The 21,426-nt window shown below is 40.0% G+C and overlaps 1 protein-coding gene across 1 annotated transcript in view; it reads right to left on the bottom strand.

Moving 5' to 3' along the window:
- LOC135218788 (RNA cytidine acetyltransferase-like) overlaps positions 1–21,426 on the bottom strand; it is a 268,720-nt gene that overhangs the window by 64,174 nt on the left and 183,120 nt on the right. Inside the window, exons 8-14 of the mRNA XM_064255237.1 lie at positions 21,046–21,182; positions 19,334–19,443; positions 17,436–17,601; positions 16,712–16,910; positions 16,377–16,550; positions 7,964–8,093; positions 7,478–7,622 (exon numbers count right to left, since the gene is read on the bottom strand). Of these exons, the coding sequence (XP_064111307.1) occupies positions 7,478–7,622; positions 7,964–8,093; positions 16,377–16,550; positions 16,712–16,910; positions 17,436–17,601; positions 19,334–19,443; positions 21,046–21,182 (1,061 nt within the window). The remainder of the gene's footprint in view (positions 1–7,477; positions 7,623–7,963; positions 8,094–16,376; positions 16,551–16,711; positions 16,911–17,435; positions 17,602–19,333; positions 19,444–21,045; positions 21,183–21,426) is intronic.

The following is a 21,426-nucleotide window of genomic DNA, read 5'->3' as shown; positions in this document are numbered from 1 at the left end:
TGAATTTGCTCCTTGCCTTAACATCTGGAGATCAGAAGAGTCCACAAATGCACACACAAACTAAAATATTCCACATTTTAGTTTTAGCCAAGATAAAACTAGAAAACTGAGCACTGTTGTATTTAACCTGATGCTCAATAACAACACACTGTTTTCAGCAACAAATTCTGCCTAGTGTTGTGAGAAAACACAGCTAGGTCAGTTAAAGAAGCATGCAAAGGATGTTTGTTGTTACTGTAATACATTTTATGCAACAAATATACTGCAATCACTTTATGCCTATGCAACAAGATTGGCAAAATAAACTTGACAGATAACATCAGTCTATCCCAGTGTTTCAGATGAGAGTCAGCACCCAAAAACCACAACGGAGAACAGTACTCCAACAAGGAAGAGCTTCATGGAACATTTTAAAATACGTATTTCTGCAAGACACCCACTTTTTGAGAAAGAGAATAAGCAATATTACATATATGCTTCTCAATTTCTCATCAAAAGTTACACCTAAAATCTTGAGTCATTGACAATTAAAACCATACCATTTAAATGCAAATCTAGATGCAAAAGCAAAAGCATTCTGAGTCAAATGACTGTCATACTTTGAACTTTCATGCTCCAAATTCTACTCCACTCATGAATATGTGCCAGATACTATTTAATTACAGTTTGTGGAACAACAGACATATGGCAAGGAGAAGGACCTACAGCTACAACAGTAGCATCATTGGTAGAGGCAATCAGTTTGCTCTCCTGACCTTGCCACACATCACTGGTATATATAACAAATGGCAAAGATCCCAGAACACTACCTTAACGAACACCAGAAATAATAATATTCCAATAGATCACACTAACAATTCAAAATCACATGGCATTATGATGAAGCCATTTCTACAATAATACAATACTATAATAAAAAAAAGAACTACATCAACTGGTTAGGTAACATATATACATGAAACACAATAAAGAAAACAGAAGTCAAGGATGAGCATTGGATACATCAAGTCTATCATGGATGAAGCTAAGAAGACATGAGACATCTTTCAGTAATTGCCATCAAGCTATTCAAGAGGGGGCTCTCTTATCTGCTATTCTACATCACTTTATCTGGGCATAAAGTAGGTTTATGATTCCCTCAAGCATAATCATTACTGAGCATTTAGTCTGATTTCACCATTCCTTAACTGTGACAAATTTACCACATTGGCAACCCTGTTACCTCCTATTCTGTCCACCAGTTGGCAACATTTCCATTTGACAGTACATAACCTTCCTTTGAAAATCAGTTGTGATAGGCAGATCGTGGGGTAGGACGGTGAGCGTAGATAAATTATACAGGTATTATTAATATTAGTTTAATAACAAAAATTCCATATTAATAAACATTACCTTAATATATAAATAATCTAACCCGATTAACCACATTGAAATGGAGGCGGGAATCTGAATAAAATTTCCATTTCGAGCAGAATAGGAGGAACTAACATAATCCGATTAATGAAATAGAAAGAAGAAAAAATTAATAAAAGGAAATAAAACAACAAAGAAATACAAATCATATGCTTAATTAATAACTCAACCCAAAGTCTAGGATACTAATAAACTCTAAGTCTCCTACTGTAATGCCAACGAACTGCGGTAGTAAAGGACAAGAAGTAAGTGCATAGTCAGTAGTAAAGGACAAGGAGTAAGTGCATAGTCAGTAGTAAAGGAAGACGGAAGTTAAGTGCATAGTCCAGGTAGTAAAGCCACAAGGTGCTAACAGTGCATAGTCAGTAGTAAAGGACAAGGAGTAAGTGCATAGTCAGTAGTAAAGGACAAGGAGTAAGTGCATAGTCAGTAGTAAAGGACAAGGAGTAAGTGCATAGTCAGTAGTAAAGGACGAGGAGTATGTGCATAGTCAGTCCGTCTGTACAAAAGTCAGGTGACCAACCAGGTGACAAGTCACGACGACATCGGGGACAGAAAGGCTGCATCCCAATGACGTCATCAAGCACTAAAACCACCGGTGACACCTGCTCTCTCACAAATGTCTGGTGCCAAGAGACAGAGGACCATGAGAAAATTGACGATTCAGTCTTGAAGGATGAGCGCTTGAATCTCCCGAGCGCTTCGATACTAAGCAACAATTGGGATTGTAACAACACAACCCAACATCAGCAACAGTAAAAATGTTTCATAAGCAACTCCATACTCATGCTGTCTGGTGCCGCAAGAGAGAGGAGAGCAGGATACAGGCAGTCCCCAGTATCGGCGATCTGGTTTTATGGCAGTTGTCTAGTGCCATAAAATCGGCAATTTATGGCGCCATAACGGGACGAGTTCCAGTTATCAGCACCATAAGGGTTCTTATGGCATGCCATAAGGGTGTTTATGGTACCAATAACCAGTTATCGATGCCATAAATCACTGAGTTTCGGTTAATGGTGGTTTTCACTTATTGTCACACCCCCGGGAACAGAGCCCCCACTGATAACTGAGGGCTGCCTGTACTGGTGACTCTTTCCCAAAGGATGAGCACTTGGATTGTCTCATTGATTCAATGCTAAGCAAACATTGGGGGTGTATCAACACAACCCAACGTTGCCAGCTGCGATATCATCTCATGAGCAACTCTTGACTTGTGTTTTTTAGTGCCAAGAGGAAGGAGCACGGAGCAAAAGGTGACCCAGTCCTGGAGGATGAATGCCTGACAGTCCAAACTGGTCTTATGATATGCTATCATTGGAGGGTGTAACAAAACAGCCGATTTCGTCAACAATAAACTAAGAGCTACTGAATATCACCTGATCTCGCTTGTCTAACTCCAAGAAAAAGGTGATACAAAAAGTAGATGGCGAACAAGTAGCCAGATGGCAGCAGACGACCCACTGACTAATTCCATGTCCAGACAGACAATGGAAGAAGCGTGAGTCTTCAGGGCTGGCAAACCAGCGGCTAGTCTTAAGTCAAAATCGACTTTGGGAGAAGCGTAGTTGCCAGCGCCGACGACCCAGCGACTAGTCCAATGTCAGATGGACAGTGGAAGCAGCGAGTCGTCAAAGCGGCCAGTCATAATCAACACATATAAATACCTAACTGCCTAATACCCATTACTAAACCAAAACTGCCCACAAAAGTTATAATGCAAAAAACAAAGAATAAAAAAAAATGGGTAGCAACCAAACGTAAAACAGGAAGACTACCTAATTCTCTTGTCTGACAACTTGTCCTGCCATCACCAATGGCCCAAAGAACAAAGGTCATCTAGAACTAGAGATACATCCCTTAAATAAAAAGATGCAAAAACAGAATCAGAACACCAAGTAGCGACCTCAAGCACATTGGTGACAGACATGTTCTTCATAAAAGCTACCAACGTGGCAACCAGTCTGTGTGCTCTCAGCGCCAGTTTTAAAAATAGGATCTATGAGGAAAAAGGGTACACCATTCTTCAACATAGGTCTCTTGACATTTTGGGGTGAAACAAACAGATGGCGGGGACAATCCTGAATGTTCTTTGTGCGATGTAAACAGCATGAGAGAGCCCTAACAGGGCAAAGAACTAATTCCTCATTCAAATTACCAACAAAGTTGACTAGCGACTTCAGAACAAAAGACCTAGGAATGGGATTATTAGACGATTCGGTCTTTGCAACAAATTTGGGAAGGTATGACAAAATCATGTCTTGTCCAGATCTGGCAACCAGAAAAGAGAGTGCTTGTAGTTCCCCCACCATCTAGGCTGTTGTCAGAGACTTAAAGAAAAGTGTATTCGAAGAGAGGTCTCGAAAATCGGCTGTATTCAAAAGCTTAAACAGAGGGAACCTCAAGGCTTGAAGGACTTTATTAGTGTCTCATGTTACAGGAGATAGCTGTGGACTGGGTCGAGATAGTGAAAAAGATTGAATTAAATCTGTAATAACATACGAAGAGATTTCAGGGAGCCTCGTCTTAAAAACATATGAAACCATCGACCTTACATCATTTACATCATAACAGGTCCCTGTCATGATGTAAATGAACTAAAAACTCGTTATTTTCGGTAAGGAAGCTCTAGAAATTTAATGACCCTGAGACCTACACCAACATCTGAAAACCGACCATTTTGCTTGATAAATTACTCTAGTTGACTGCCGTCTGGCAAGAGCCAACTATTGAGCCACTCTGGAGGAGAACCCTTTCTGCTTGGAGAATTTCCTGACAGTCTCCAGGTATGTGTACCTCCTTGGTTTCTTAGGCACGAAACTACTGTGGTGTTGTCAACGAAGATTGCTACAACTGACTCCAACAGCTGATTCTGAAATGAAAGAAGGCCTAGGTACACTGCTCTTAGTTCCCTCCAATTTATTGACATGATCCTCTCCTCCTCTGACCAAAGGCCCGAAGCGACTTCGGAGCCTAGATGCACGTCCCAACCTGATCCGAGGCGTCTGATCAAAACATTAAGTCCAGCGGAACTGAAAGAAGAGACGTCCCTGACTCGAGGAGGTGAACTTGCATCCACCAACGGAGATCCTATCGACATTGTGGATAGGAGGCAACTAGAGTGTCCTCGGATACGAAATCCCATGACTGGCGAAGGGTCAACTGAAGGGACCTCATTCTGAGACCCCTCTGGGAACCAATTGGATAAGGGATGACAAGTGGTCCAGAATAGTCCTCCAAAGAGAGACTGGCTGCATTATGGAGGACAGAAATTCTTCGGTCAGACAGAAGCTTGTCTATCTGTTCCCAGAATCTGGGAATTCAAAACAATCCCCAGATATGTTATGATCTGGCAAGGGATTAGATTGGACTTGTCAAAGTTGACACGAATGCCCAACTCGACACAAAGAGACAGAACTATCTCCCTCGACCGAAGACATTTCTCTAGAGAGTTGGCCTGGACTAGCAAATTGTTCAGATACCGAAGCATCCTTACTCCTAACCGATGCAGAATGGCCGAAACAGGAGTCATCACCCGAGAAAAGACCTATGGAGCAGTGGTGAGGCTGAAACTAAGGGACTTGAACTGGAAACTCCTGAGTCCCTGAAAAACCGAAGGTAAGGTCTGCTCTTCGGATGGATGGGGATTTGGAGATAAGCATCCTGCAGATCAATGAAAATCACCCAGTCCCCCTTCCTGACGGATGAAACAACGGTCTGAACTGTCTCCATCCGGAACTTGGACTTCAGAATGAACTTGTTCAGGACCGAAAGTGGAGGTCTCAAAACAAAAGGAACCTCGTAACCTACCTTCAGGACCTCCACCACCCAAGCATCCACCGCTCTCTCCTGCCAAGCTGACCAATGGTGAGAGAGACAAGCTCTTACTGCGGTCTCCAGGCGAGGCAATGACTCCTACTTCCAAAAATTCTTGCGCACAGTCAAGGAAGAAGAAGAAGGACCTCCTGGAGGTCAAGCACTTCCTCTGCCCTTAAATCTGTGCCAAGAACCTCTCCCACATTTCAAAAGGTGAGCACAAGAGGAGGAAGCCGAGGCATCAGAAACCTGAGAAGATATACTCAGGAGAAACGAGCCAGAAGAAGGAGGAGGTTGTTGGGCTGGAACAGAAGGTGCAAGTCTGGTACTAAACTTACGCTTACCCCTTGAAGAAATGGGAGGAAAACCCAAGGAAAAAGCTCTTGATAAGGCCCAGTGAGCTTTGGAAGAGGCATCACCTTGATGTTCTTTCAAAACCTCAAACCTCAAAAAGCACAGACATATCAAAAAGGGAATTGCCAAAAGGAGATGAGGACAATAAATGATTTCTCTGCATCTCCAAACAGAAGAAGGTAACTGCGACAAATACAGGTTATGCCTTAGAGAAATGAGAAAGGCCAGCATAGAAGCAGCAAGCTCGTTCTGATGTACAGAAGTGATCGAAATAGACATGCAAAATTTCTCAAAGCGAGGAGCATCGGGAAGAACAAACCCGGAGTCCTTGACATACATTAAAGGACCTCCAAGGACCCACATGTTGAAGGAGTGAGCCTCCTGCAAGGAGTTCATAACAGACTCCATGGCAATAAAGTCTTAGAGCGAGACAGACCAAAGCCTTGGAAAGCAAAGGCTGACCCGAAAGTTGGACAAAATCAGGATTTGGTTGGGGGGGGGGTCGAGAGCATGGAGTATCATCTGCCACCTGATAAACACCTCTCCGGTTTCATAAAAGAAAAATCCCTTCTGTAATACAGTGTGGTGGAGGCCGTTCCTGAAGAAAACTCAAAACTAAATCAAAAAGGTTCTTGAACTCAACATCATGACCACCATTCAACGAAACACCGATATCACACGAATCCATGTCTTCATCATCATCGTCAGAACCTAACTGTGAAACTTCCCCCAAAGTAACATTCTGACAACTAGCTGTCTTAGGTCTAACACTAATAACCCTCCCCCTTCTCCTAAATAAGCGCCCTTTGGCACTGTTACAGGACTAACAGGGGACACATTGGGTGAAGAATCGTCAAGCAACTACCCGGACCAGATCCCCCCGGGCCTTCACCAAGACAGGGTTCACAAACCGGGGTATTTGTTGCACCGTTACCTAGGGTGCTGTCGACAGATACCTGATGAAGAGCTGAAAATGAATCTAAAGATTTTTAGACAACCTAGTAAAAGCTGCTTCAAAATTTTCTGACAGCTTTGTTAAACTTGGCTGAAATGTCTCCATCTAAAGTAAGCTGTATTCTTTCTTATTCCAACTAGTTTCCATTGCCAAAAATTTTGAGTCAAAATCAGAAATTTCATTAGTTACCAGTTGTACAGGTGGCATTACATCAATTAATTAGGAATCAGATTCACATGATACTGAACCCAAAGAACCAGAACCATGGGCACACAAGTCAAGGAAATCATTAGACAGAGGTTTAGCCACCGATTTCTTTTTGTCCTTAGACAATCTTTTATGCTGCAAGATTCTTTGATGCTTAACATACGACGTCATTTCTAATTCAGAACAAGACTTACATAAGTCGCAACAAGAAGTCATGTCACAAACCTGTCCACGACAAGAGTTACAAATGTCATGGGGGTCATACTCCCTGCTACTCATCCTTGTCCCACAAACCGGGCAATTCCTGATGTTTCTAGCAGAAGGAAAAGTTGAACCATCTTGGCTATCCGGGTCGTGCAAAAGTTCCTCAAAATAAAATATAATCCACAATGAAGAAATAAAAAGTTAATTCACTAGTTTCGTGGAATTCATAAACGGTAAATAACATAAAGCCACATTAACAAATAATGAAAGCTTTAACGGTACAAAAGGTTTCAGAAATTTATAAAGAGCGGCCGTGATGTAAACAACACGGATGCTCGTTAACAACTGATTTACAAGGGGAGGTTTTGAAAATGTCAAATGGCAGTGTTGCCAACAGAGTAGGAAGTAACAGGGTTGCCAAGTGGTAAATCTTGTGTGGTTTTTGGGGATTTATGGCTAGATAAATTATATTAAGGTAATGTTTATTAATATGAATTTTCAATGGATAAATTAGAGAAAAAAAAATCTTACCTTATGTACAAAGGCAAGAAACCCACTCGCTTCCAGAACTTAAAGAGAGGTTGGGTCACACCAAATGACACACTCATGTAGTTTACTTGCTCTGGTTTCCTTTCTTCCAACTTTGAGAGAAGAGGTACCTCACTGTGGTATGGCACTGAAACCCACCAAAAAAAGGGGGGAGAATTTAATTTACTATACTATAATATATATATACATAAATAAAGGTAGAAGCTACGAAGGCAAGTGAAACAATGGAGTGGCTGCAAGATTTGACTCAATGTCCTTTATTTAGCAGACATTGAGTCGAAAGATCTTGTAGCTACTCCATTGTTTCACTTTCTTTTGTGCCTTCTACCTTTATTTATATATTCATCATGTTCCACACTTTTGTGACTCAGTTACACACACACACACACACATATATATATATATATATATAGGAACTGTTGCATACAATAGCATGAAGTCACATATGTAATAGTAATGTAATCTTACCAATAAAATTATATTCCTTATGATTCTTTGGTGGGCTAGTTGGTATATCTTGTTCCTCATCTAGAGTTATGTGTCGTCCTCTGTAGTATTCACCAAGAAGGTTAAGAGCTCTTGATCCATAGCCCATTGACTGAAATTAAACCATTCAAATAAATTACATTAGCTTTTCAAAATGTTTTCATATTATACATTAGCTTTTCAAAATGTTTTCATATTCATAAAAATAAGGCAAATAATTAAGATAAGGTCCAGGGTGGGCAAACTTTTCTGTGCAAGGGCCACATTAAAAAATTCACAAATTTATATAGCTGCATAGAATATTACGTAAAGTAATTAATATTTAAAATAGGCAAAATAAAAGGCTTTTAAAGAAAAATGCAATTAATTTTTATTAATTAAGCTTTTAAAGTACTGTAGAAGATTCACATAAAATGCATTTAATTGAAAGACAAAGTAACTCAGTTGGAAAACAATTTTTATCGATCAGTATTTTAAAGTAGGAACGTCACATGAAACACATTTGAAGGACAAAATAACCTTTCACTTTCAAATTTATTAACATTTGATGGGCCGCATATGGGCTAGATATATATTAAGCACATCCCTAGACTGGGCTAAACTTGACCATTTAAAATCAACACATCAATGGTAAGAGGAAGATATGCATATGCATATGGTATAAGGAAGTTGAAAGTGAATATTTCCAACCCTGTTCGGGGCCTCTTTTCCAAAAGACAATTGTAAAAATATGCTAATTTTACTAAGTTATAAAGCTTTCTGATTTTTTATTTTGTAAAATTATAATTACAGCTCACACAATACCATAACCTATAAGAATTAAAACCAGTAACAAATTCTGTGTATATTTATATTGTAAAATATTTATGAGACGTTCTAGGATGGGGAACTGCTGTAAATTCCCCCATGACATCAAGTCAAACTGATCTCTCTCTATCTTCTACTGAGCTACCAGAGTTGCCATGCAAGAGTTGCCAGAGGTCATTTATGGCCCATGGCAGTGATTTCAACACTTTTCCCACAAAATTCATTCAAACTGTATGGTGCAAAAGTTGATCGTCAGGGAACGATAACCAGAAATTACCTCAAAGTTATAAATAGTCGTCAAATGACAATGCCCGTTTACAATGGGTGAATGTACATAAACGGTAAAATAATAATCACAAAATTTACAGTGTGAATTTTAGTTTACTCAGCATTTCTAACTCTATATGCACTTTTTACCTTTGTCTTAATTTTTTCAACTACAGACAATGTTGCCAGTGCTTTGTAAGACCGAGTTTGAATTTGAGTTTATATTTAGTGCAATTCAATATAAGCAAAACTATTTTAAAGCTAAAATGACAAATTTTCTAAGACAATTTGTATTTTTCATAGCTACAAACCTTCGGTCATAACAATAGGATAATTTCTAGCGCCTAGCTAGATCCGGTTAAATCGCAGATGCGTGGGTATATTGGGTGAAAAGTGGTCAAGACCAGGCACCATGCCACAGCATTTAGTAGTTTTCTTAACCGCCTAGGCGAGAATTGTGGTTGACCTCTCTTGGCCTTTACCAGGTTCATTGCCCGTTTTCGCTTGTTTGTGTGTGTGTGGGCTTTTATTATGGCTTCTTCTACTCCTTCTCGGCCTCGTCAACGTGTGCCTGGGTGCTCCAGGTTTCCCGTGTTCTTGTTTTTTGGCTTCTTCAGCGACAGATCCTCACAGAACTTGTAGTAAGTGTCGTTCTAACGTTTGTACAATAACAGATCCTTGCACGGAATGCCGTGCGTGGCCTAGAGCAGTGGAAGTTATTTTATAGTAAGAGGGAGCATCGTAGAGTTTCTACTCTCCCTTCATCGGAGGGATTTTCTTCTCCTCTTCCCGATGCTTCATCTCCTGCCGCAGTCACACCCCATGCTTGTTGTGCCTTTGTCTCCTTCGTTTTCTTCCTTCAATTCGTCGTTGGAAGTATCGGGAGGCCCTAAGGCTAATTTATTATGTAATGTCACCCCCTCTTCCTCGGGAGTTAATTTAATTCCTGAGAGGAAGGAGGCTTTTTCATCAGTTTCTTTCATTTCAGAATAGATGCGTCCAAAATGGCGGCGCTCTGGGGATTGCTTAGGCTACAGGGTCCTTCCTCCTTGGAGGATTTGCAGACGCATTTCTTGGATGCTAGCCAACTCCCACCTCAGGCTGTCCAGGCTCTCCCCCCTCTTCCTGGTCTAGTCTTCGTTGGTAGCTGAGGTCAGCCATTATGTATTGCTCCACCAGTGACGACTGCCGCTTCTTCGAGTCAAGAGGGAAGCCATGGCGTCAGAGCCGCTGGTGACGTCAAGGGGTCAGCCATTTTGTATCCCTCTGCCAGTGGCGTTTGCTTTCCTTTCAGATTGAGGGGAAGCCATGACGTCATCGCCGCTAGTGATGTCACTTCCATCAATGACATCACTGCGCTGCCTCGCTAGTCTGTGTCATCATTGTTTGCTCCCGTGACGTCATCTCTGCCATCCAGTTCACTGCATCTCCCTTCCATGTCATCGGCCCCTTCTCTTGCTGATCCGTCTGAGGCTTTATGTCAGGTGGTTTTTAAGAGATTGGCCTCTGTTTTAGAAGATAGGTTTGCTGCCATGTCAGCTGGGAGGACTGGAAGCAAGCGAGTTGCATCACCCCTACCTCCTGCGAAGAGATTGTGTAAGGAGCCAGTGCTGTCTTCCTCTCCTTCTCCACCATCTCTGCCACGTCAGCACATCAAGCGTTGGAAGGCTAAGGACTTTACCCTTTCTTTGTCTGTGGGTGAGGTGCGGTACGCCCATGTTTCTGCGAGTGTTGGTGTTACTGAGAGTGTTAGTGTTTCTTCCCCTGTGGGATTTGCAGTAGCTGCATCGTCCTCTCCATCAATCGTGCACTTTGCAAATTCTTCCGCTTCTCAGACACCAGGGACTATTCGTCGCTGTAAGGATCTCAAGGCGCCTGTCAAGAGGTCGAAAGTTGTGAGCGAGGAGATAGTGCAGCAGGAGTGTTTGCCTGCCCCTCCCCCTGGTACTTTCTGGGGTTCGACTCCGAGGGATTCTTGTTCTATTTCGAGTGTTCGAGACACTTCACCTTCACACGTACGTGCGTCTGACCAACACATGCACGTACGCAAGTCATCTATTGGGAGTGTGCGTAGGTAGTGATGTTCCTAGTGTTGTAGTTGGTTCTTCACAGGAGTTGGCGCTTGGATCCAGCCCAGACAGGTTGGTTGGCGTTTCGAGCTGTTTGGCTGCTGGTTCCTTCAGCTGGTTACACGAAGAAGGCACATTGGATTAGCCTGCACATTTCATCAGGAAAACGAGGTTCAAGATGGAGACCCAGCGTTCAGTGTTGGCAGCTGTGAGGGAAAGCGACTTCATGCTATTGATAGATTTGAAGGATGCATACTTCCAGATCACTATTCATCCGTTGTCCAGGAAGTTCCTTTGCTTCTCTCTCAGAGACAAGGTCTTCAAATTCAAACTCCTGTGCTTCAGGCTGACCACAGCCCCTCAGGTATTCACAAGGGTCTTCTCTCTCGTCTCAAGTTGGGCCAATGGTCAGGGGATCTGTTTACTGAGGTACCTCAAATATTGGTTGGTCTTGGCAGGTTCCAGGGAGAAGCTGCTGCAAGACAGAGATCGTCTGCTTTGGTTTTGTCTGGAACTGGGCATCGTGGTCAAAGGATCCTCTAACAGGGCATGGTCATTGATACAACATTTTCAAGGGTTTTCCCGTCGGATCAGAGGTTGGAGAAGTTGCGGGTGGTAGCGCAACTTCCTGTCGTAACCACATCAGTCAGCTCATCAGTGGCAAGTTCTTCTGGGAGTTTTGTCTTCTCTGGAAAAGCTGGTCCCTCATGGGTGACTTCATCTTCAGTCTCTAAAAGGGAAATTGAGGGAATTCTGGTCTCCGGCAGGGGACTCGCCCCTAATAAGGGTTCCTCTGATTCTAGAAGTGAGAGAAGACCTTTGTTGGTGGTTGGACGACTGAAATCTCCTGAAGGGTGTTCCTCTGCGTTCTCTCCCCCCGGAATTCCTTCTGTTTTCAGACGCCTCCTTCGCAGGTTGGGGGCTCATTTAGGTGGCCTCATTACCTCGGGCGTTTGGAGTTTGGAGGACAAGCAGCAGCATATCAACGTCTTGGAGTTGAAGGCAGCCTTTCTGGGTCTGAAGGAATTCTGGAAGAAAGTAGAGGGTCGTTCTATCGTTCTCACGTCGGACAACACCACGGTGGTCGCTTATGTGAACAAGCAGGGGGGCCTAGTTTCATGTCAACTTCACGCTTTGACCGTCATGATTCACCAGTGGGCAGTCAGCAATTCGGTAGAGCTCTCAGTCAGGTATATCCCATGCAAACGGAATGTGGTCGCAGACAAGCTCAGTCGTCGGGATCAGGTCCTAGGCACAGAATGGTCCCTTCATCAGGTAGTAGCAGACAAGCTCTTCCAGGTTTGGGGGAGACCCACACTGGACATTTTTGCAACCCGGTTCAACAGAAAACTGGAGATTGTTCAGTGGTACCGGATCCTCTAGCGTTAGTGGAGGACGCGTTCCAACATCCCTGGGACAACCAGGTGTATGCCTTCCCTCTGTTTTGTTTGATCCGTCAAGTCTTGAACAGGTTGATGAGTTTGTGGAGTCTCAGAATGACTCTGGTAGCCCCTCTGTGGCCTCAGGCGGAATGGTTTCCGGATCTGTTGTCGTTGTTGTCGGAGGTTCCGAGGGAAATTCCCCCTTGGTGGCATCTCCTGTGTCAGCTGCAGTAGAAAGGTTCCACCGGTCAGTAGAATCCCTGTCTCTTCACAGTTGGAGGCTATCAAGTATCTCCTCCAAGCGAGAGGCTTTTCTCAGAGGACAGCAACCCATATGTCCAGTAGTCTCAGAAGGTCAACCTCTGCAGTTTACCAAGGCAAATGGGTGATTTACTGTGATTGGTGTCGTAAACGGGGTTTTTCTCCACTCGGAGCCTCTATTCAGCACATAGCAGACTTTTTGACCTTCCTCAGAGATGAGAAACGTCTGTCTGTTTCTGCCATTAGAGGCTACAGGGTGGCACTGAGTTTAGTGTTACGTCTTAGATGTATCAACATCTCATCCTGAGAACTTTCCTTGCTAGTTAACCCTTAATCACCGAGCCGGTATTTCCGAAAGTGTCTCCCGTATTCCGCCAAAGCGGAATTTTTTTTTTTTTTTTTAAATCACAGCTCACTTAATTTTCATGATTAAGAGTTCAATTTTGGCTCCTTTTTTGTCATTGCCTGAAGTTGAGTATGCAACCATCAGCAATGGAAAAAAATATCATTATCATATATAAATATTGGAATATGTGACATTGCGAAAAAAATTTCATATATAATTGTATACAAATCGCGCTGTGAGCAAAACGGTTAAAGCTAATGAGTTAATTATTTTTTCGTTGTATTGTACAGTAAATTGCGATGATTTTGGTATATAACAAATTGTAAAACGATTAAAGCAACACAGAGAAAATATTATCACAATATGATGCATGATTCGTAATGCGCAGACGTAAAAAAAAAGCTATTTTCAAAAATTCATCATAAATCGAAATATTGTGCTAGAGACTTCTCGTTTGTTGCAAAACAAAGGCAATTGATTGAATATTACTAGACTGTAAGTGGTGTAGCTTACAATTGCAGTTTTCGACCATTTTGGTCGAGTTAAATTTGACCAAAGGTCAAATTTTTTCTATTTATCATTATTTATATAAAAATATTTCAAAACTGATGAAAGCTACAACCATGGGTTCTTTTTTGTTGTATTTCACATGAAATTGCGCACATTTTCATATATAAAACTTTATGTAACGGCTAATTTAAAATGGTGCAAACATTACGACAATCGGACGAAAAAATTTCTGATTTTTTCGGAAGAGTTACTGCGCGGACGTAAGGAAAAAGTTTTTTTCATAAATTCACCATAAACCGAAATATTGTGCTAGAGACTTCCAATTTAATGCAAAATAAAGTTAAATGATTGAATATTACTAGAATGTAATAGTTTAAGCTTACAATTCCGTTTTTTCACCATCTCGGTCGAGTCAATGTTGACAGAAGGTTGAAATTTTGGCACATCGTTATTTATATGAAAATATTTCAAAACTGATAAAAGCTACAAACATGTGTTGTTTATTGTTGTATTCTACATGAAATTGTGCACATTTTCATATATAAAACTTTATGTAACGGCTAATTTAAAATGATGCAAACATTATGACAGTTGGACGAAAAAATTTCTGATTTTTTCAGCAGTTACCGCGCGGACGTAGGAAAAAGTTTTTTTCTAAAATTCACCATAAATCAAAATATTGTGCAATAAATCAAAATATTGTGCTAGAGACTTCCAATTTGTTGCAAAATGAAGGTAAATGATTGTGTATTACTAGAATGTAAGAGTTTTAGCTTACAATTGAGGTTTTCGACCATTTCGGTTGAGTCAAAGTTGACCAAAGGTTGAAATTTTGGCACTTATCGTTATTTATATGAAAATATTTCAAAACTGATAAAAGCTACAACCATGAGTTATTTTTAGTTGTATTCTACATAAAATTGTGCACATTTCCATATATAAAACTTTATGTAACGGCTAATATAAAACTGTGCAATCATTACGACAATCGGACGAAAAATTTCTGATTTTTTCGGAAGAGTTACTGCGCGGACGAAGGAAAAAGTTTTTTTCATAAATTCACCATATATATAAATATTGTGCTAGAGACTTCCAATTTGTTGTTAAATGAAGGTAAATGATTGTGTATTACTAGAATATAAGAGTTTTAGCTTACAATTGTGTTTTTCGTCCATTTCGGTAGAGTCAAAGTTGACTGAAGGTTGAAATTTTGGCACTTATCATTATTTATATGAAAATATTTCAAAACTGATAAAAGCTACAACCATGAGTTGTTTTTAGTTGTATTCTACATGAAATTGCGCACATTTTCATATATAAAACTCTATTTAACGGCTAATATAAAATGGTGCAAAAATTATGTCAAAGTGATGAAATAATTTCTGAGATGTGTCGCTGATGCTTTTTAGTGCGAGAAGAAAGAAAATCGCGCTTGCGCGGCAGGGTAACGATTGTAAAGAAAACAACAGCTTGAGCCATGAACTCCATGCATCCCCCAAGGCGCGTGATTCAAAAGTTTTCGCCTAGTACGCATATAACTATTTTTCCACAAATTTTTAAAAAACTTTTTTTCGTTGACGTTTCGTACGTCGGTTCAGCACTCGACAGACAATTTTTGTCAACGTTTAATATGCCCAATCGACGTTAAAGGGATTAAGGGTTTGAGTAATTGAGTCCTCCTAGAGAGCTCAAGCCCCCGACATGAGATGTTTCCTTGGTCCTGAAAAGTTTCACTAAAGCTCCATATGAGCCTTTGCGTCGTTCATCAGACAGGGACTTGACACTCAAGACGGCTTTCTTCCTGGCCTTGGCATCTTTGAAGAGAGTGGGGGAGCTGCACGGTCTGAGCTATGATGTGAAGCACACCAGGAGTTGGGGGGGTCAGTGTCCTTTGAATTTGTCCTGGAATTCAAAGCTAAGACCCAAAATCCCTCGGTGCACAATGAGAGGTTCACCTCCTTTTCCATTCCATCACTAAATGACTTTGTGGGCAGTGATTCTCAAAGGCTCTTGTTGTGTCCTGTCAGGGCTCTGCATTCCTACCTTAAAAGGACACGGCATCTTAGGCCAGGCTGTCGTAGGCTTTTTGTTAGTACGGGGCGTACAAAGAAAGAGGTGTCAAAAGATTACTATCTCTTGTTAGATACGGGAAACTATCAGACAGGCATACTTGACTCTTGAGACTCCGCCACCACATCTGTGCAGGCTACAGCACATGACGTTAGGGGCATCAGTCCCTCTCTGGCTTTCAAGAGGAACTTGGCTGTACATAAGAGTGCTGAGCGCTAGTAATTGGTTACGCCAGTCCACATTCACTTCCTACTATCTTAAGGATGTTGCCCACAGATCTATGCTATGACATGTTTTCCCTGGGTCCTGTGGTAGCTGCCCAACAGATTGTGTAACTCATCACTGCCCTTAACAGGGCACATTTGTATCTTAACAAAGATGACTGTGTGGATGAGATACAGATGTGTATTTCATGCATTTATGACCTACTACATTTTTTAAAGTTTTTTTTTTTTCATTTCTAGCCCACTTCAAAACCCACAAAATTCTAGGGTCCACTGTGGTTAATAACATGAATTTTTCTACTGCTTCTATGAAATTAATTTTTGTTTTTAGGGGTATGAGGATTCACTTCATACATTCAACAATGCATTTACAGAAAGCAATAGATATCAAGTAATGTATAAATACTGTTCAGAATCAAAATGAAATACCAAAAGAAAAAAATCATAAATGGAGCATACCTGATAATCTGGATGTGTTGCCACTCTAACAATTCTAGCAGTAACCAATTTTGTTAACCCAGAATTTGAAAACTGAGCCGCTAAAGCCCAAGGTACCAAATCCCCAGATGGACGTTCACCTCGACTCTTGCACTCATCTGCCACTTTTTTGCCAATATTTCCTTCTAAGGAAATCTGTGAATAAATAACTACAGGGTAATGTTACATGATCTAAATTGCTAAAATAGCTCTTTTTATTTATCCTTAGAGAAAAACCATACATTTCAAAGCACAAGACTTATAATAGTATAAACTACATATAACTCAGTAAGAATATCATTAGCAAAATAACACACCTGGATGACTACCAAGACAGTTGGTAATGAAGTCATGTTTGAGGCAATAGGGGATAGCAAAACGAAAAGGTGATGTGCTGGAGCATCACTTAAGACTTGCAAATCATCTGGTGAATTGCGATAATGAGAAGCCACTAACAGAGAAACAATTTGGTGAAGAAAATCTTCACTTTCTTCATTTCCACTAAAAAGCACACCCCTGTTTAAAAAAAAAGGCATTGATACATATCAAAATGACATCTTACTATATGCCATATAAGAAAAAACTTTAAAAATGTAGTATCAGAAATGAAATCTGCACATTGTATTACGACAAGAAATCTTGAAATTTGATAACTCTGTAATAAATATACACCCATAAAATGCAATTCCCCTTCCTCACCTCCCACCCTTAATACACTTATTTAACCCCAGGAATACAAATTACAGTTACTAAAAAATCCATCACATAGACAAGGAAATGAAAAATAATATAAACTTACATAGTTACATATTAATTTAGGATAAGTGAGAATTGATCAAATCCTAGGGAGAAAAATTAACAGGTCTTTCCAAACCAACATTCACATTTGATATGACTATTACCTGCCAGAAGGACTTGGGAACTGGATTTATTCTTTTAGCTTGTACAGAAAGGAGGCTGATGCACCTCTAAGCAATTGTAAAGTGAAGGGTTTTAGTGAAAAAAAAATAGTGTGGAGACAAAATTTAAACATATAATTACTTGTTGACATAATATAGCTGGCAGCTGTGTGGAGGAGGACATGTGGATGACTGTGTTACTAAAGATGTAGCATCAAGGCATAACAAATCATTGAGCCACTTTTCAACAGGGTCACCATCTGAGTATCGTATGCTCTCCTTCAAGGAAACCTCATTTAATTTTTGATCTGTCATAAAAAAAATTCAGATAATTTCTAACTACAATGAATATTGAAATATGACAAAGATTAAGACAATACACAAAATTTCAATTTTTATAATACACACTCTTTAATTTATTTATTCTTACTTAATTTCAGTAAGCAAATGCATTATTTCTGAAGTCCATACCCTGTGTGATACTGTACTATTGGGTTTGTGTGACAAAATTTTTTTCATAAAAATCATGTTTCATCACAAACCAATTACTTCCTGGTATCATTAATAGCTATTTAGGTAGCAAGGCTTTTGTAGATGTTGACCCTTAGGCTAAAGATACATTCAGGAAATAATATACCTAAAAGTTCTGAGGGTTGGCAAGTGGTCAAGAACTGAACTGGGATCTTGTTGGCAATGCCAAGGTTCACTGCTTAAACTGAGAGACAGAGGGTATGAGTGAACACAATGAGGCTGTTACAGATGTGCCTCTTTTCTTCCAGGGACAGAAAACAATTGTCCTTCTGCTCACTTAAACCAAATAAGATGTTATTATTATTATGGCTTATTAAACTTTTTGCTTTAGCTCTAGAAGCCGCTTTTCTCTTTTTATCTCTCTCTAACTTGTTCGTGTAACTAGTCAAGATCTTCCAAGTTCTTTGATCCCAATTAATACACTCCCCACAAGTTTGATCTGGTGTACAAGTCTGTCCCCTATAACCTGTGCAAATGGAATGTGGATCATTACCCGCTTTATTTCTGTTAAATCACTGCATATTTTATAGAATTGCTTTGAATGTTAGAATGGTAAAAAGAAGAAAATAAAATTTTTATTCAAGCAACATTTCAAAATTTACTATTGTTTTTCTAGCATCGAAAGTAATTCCTTATAATACTGCACAATTTAAAATAATAGCACACAAAAAATAAAGAAAATTTTGCTTTGGGTGGGTGTTCTGCTAGTAAGAATTTTTGCAATGAACAGAAGAGCACGAAGAAGAACCTGTTCCTTTGATCACTTCCCTGATTATCCCCAGTAGTCTCGTAATTAACTACTATATATTCTTCTTACTTGTACTTGAACTATACCACCAAAGAGGCATTGTCTAGCATGATTCATACGGCTTCTATGAACAGAATAAATTAAAGGCCATAACATTGCCCTGAATTCCAACAGGATCAAGCATAATTCCTCCTACAACTTAAAGTACTGACTAGACATGACAAGATCCAGCAAACCTTGCTTGAAGCCTCTGTAAACATCAGGTTTAAAGCAGGGGAGAAAAAGTGTTTCCAGCCAGTAGATTCCATAGGTCTTGTTAAAACGTCCTGTATAGCATAACACGAAGGTCTCCCCAACCTGCTTTTCTGTCAAAATTGAGGTAGTCTGAGTTTTTTCCTTAACCCTACAAGAGAGGTGGGAAGCCAACAGAAACACTGCAAAATGAGTTTTGAATCTCAAGCTTCTGACAATGGGGGGATCATATCCAAAACTCTTCCAAGAGACAAGGTCTAATTTGCTGTGTTGAAAAGAAGCCAAGGCAACTGCCCAGGTTACGAAGTTCCAAAAGATCCTATGGTATTCATAAGTTGCAGTTGTCATCACAGCCAGTCTTCTAAGAACTGTGCAACCCAATGCCTTTTCTATACAACCATACAACATAAGAGTGAGCTCTGAAGAAGTCCTAAGGACCTGGAAGAAGGTTTGCCTTATAATAATTTGTTACTGAACAAATATAAATTATTCTCAATATAATAACTTACTTGCAGAAACATCAGTGCTAGTAGCTGTAGTTGAATCAGCTGATCCAGAAGCTTGTTGACGAAGCTGACTGAGAAGTTTCAAGGAAAGAGAACGTCCCGTACCTTCATACCTGAAATAAATAAATGTGATTAAAGATTTGGCAAAAATATATAGTATATAAATCTTAGTTCCAAACTGCAGTGAATAAAACAGCCTACATAAGGTTTTCAATAAAAGCAGCTCAACATCATTTCTTGACCCTTTTTTTTTCTTCAGTGAGACCAAGAACTTCCCCTCCCACTCTCCACCAGCTTTGAAATTCAGTGGTCTAAAAGTGACACACACTGGCTAAGCATTTAGAAAGTGACCCAGACATCAGAAGATTCTCCAGAAGGCCAAAATTTAGTTAGAAATTCCAAAGACAATCAACTTTAAAACAAATAACAAAGAACCCTAAACTCTCTACAGGCAGTACCCAGTTATCGCCGGGGGTTCCATTCCCGGGGGTGCGCCGATACGCAAAAACCTCCATTAATCGAAACTTGGTGATTTATGGCGCCGATAACTGTATTTTATAGAGAAAATTTCAACCTTTTCTTATTTATGTGCAGTAATACAGCCCAAGGCCCTGATGAAATTCCACATGTAAAGATGAGTCATGCACTCATGAACACAGCATTTCATACTACACGGTATCAATATTATGTAAAACCAAATGTATGAAACCGTTTGGGAAGTTGCTATTTGCATTTTTAAAAATTGGGAAGGGCAAATTTTAATTGCAAGCTACCATCCAATTATAATAGGACTTTGTCCTGTATGTAAAATCATAGAAAAGAGAGGGTCAATGTGAGACTGGTAGACACTAAAAAAGACGAGTATCCTATCACCCGTACAGAACAGTTTTTGGGAAAACAGCTATACAATGGGCATGCCATTTCATCTTGAGTCATCTACATTCAAGCATCATTTTAGGCTGGGGTCTGGATTCACAGATTTTCAACAAATCACAGTGGGACACCCCATCAGGGTCTGTTTAAGCACATACATCAGGGGAACGGGATGAGAGGGTTGGACCCTGATGGTGTTTGCCCATCACTTCACCAATGAACAACACTGTCCATAATGTGCCTGATCATCTCTTTAACATCTAGAAAACATAGATCACACAAATACGTAACTACAGCAAACACTGAAGAAAGTATGTTAAAGATATTAGGAAAGTGACAAAGGAGCTACAATAACTACAAAATTAAACAAGATATATGACCAAGAGTGCAGCAGTGAAGATACCTTGACTGGGAGGCGGCTCAATGAGTATGTGCACAATTCCCCATCCACCAACTTGGAGTTTCCACCTAACAGTATCTTGTTAACAGCTTAAGTGACCAAACCATTCATAAACAATGAAGGTTTGCATATTTGTAGGAGCAAATTAACTACCAATAGAACACCCGGTTAACGACGGGGTTCGGTTATTTGGCAAGCACTGGTAACTGAAAGTGCTTATAATCCTCTTAACAGCACTGTTAACTGGTTAACAGCCCTATTAAGCAGTTTACTGGCACAGATAAACCACTTACCAGGACCGAAAATCTGGTTAATGTTGTCATAAGGCAAGCGCCATAAAAACGCAGCGCCTTTAACTGATGCTGCCGTTAACAGGCATATCCAGCAAAAATGGGAATCAATGTGTTACAAAATAATAAAAATAACTAACATATCAACATACCCATTTACTGTTGATGCCATAAGCACATAATATGAACCCAAAAGTGCCTTAACATATGGAAGAGGTATGGCTGCAGCTTCATCTATAACTAGAAGTTCTGCCTGACTCAATTTTCTTGCATCGGTAGGATCAATGTACTGAAATACAAAAAATATATAAAGAATTGAGCTCAAGAAGATATTACATATTAATAAAGGCTACTTAAACATAGCCCACCAAAATGTGATTAAAAGTAAAATTTCATCAAAGTACCCATGTATAAATACAAAATTTTCCTAAGTATTTTTTAGCTAAATGAAGTATTTGTGATCATGAAAATACAGTTCACATTGTATTCTTAATCATACTTAACCCACTACTTTACTTTATTTATTCCAGTAA

This window comes from Macrobrachium nipponense, chromosome 1, assembly GCF_015104395.2.
Source record: "Macrobrachium nipponense isolate FS-2020 chromosome 1, ASM1510439v2, whole genome shotgun sequence".
Lineage (NCBI taxonomy): Eukaryota > Metazoa > Arthropoda > Malacostraca > Decapoda > Palaemonidae > Macrobrachium > Macrobrachium nipponense.
Note: the sequence above shows the minus strand (reverse complement) of the source record. Positions and strands in the feature narration are given on the sequence as shown.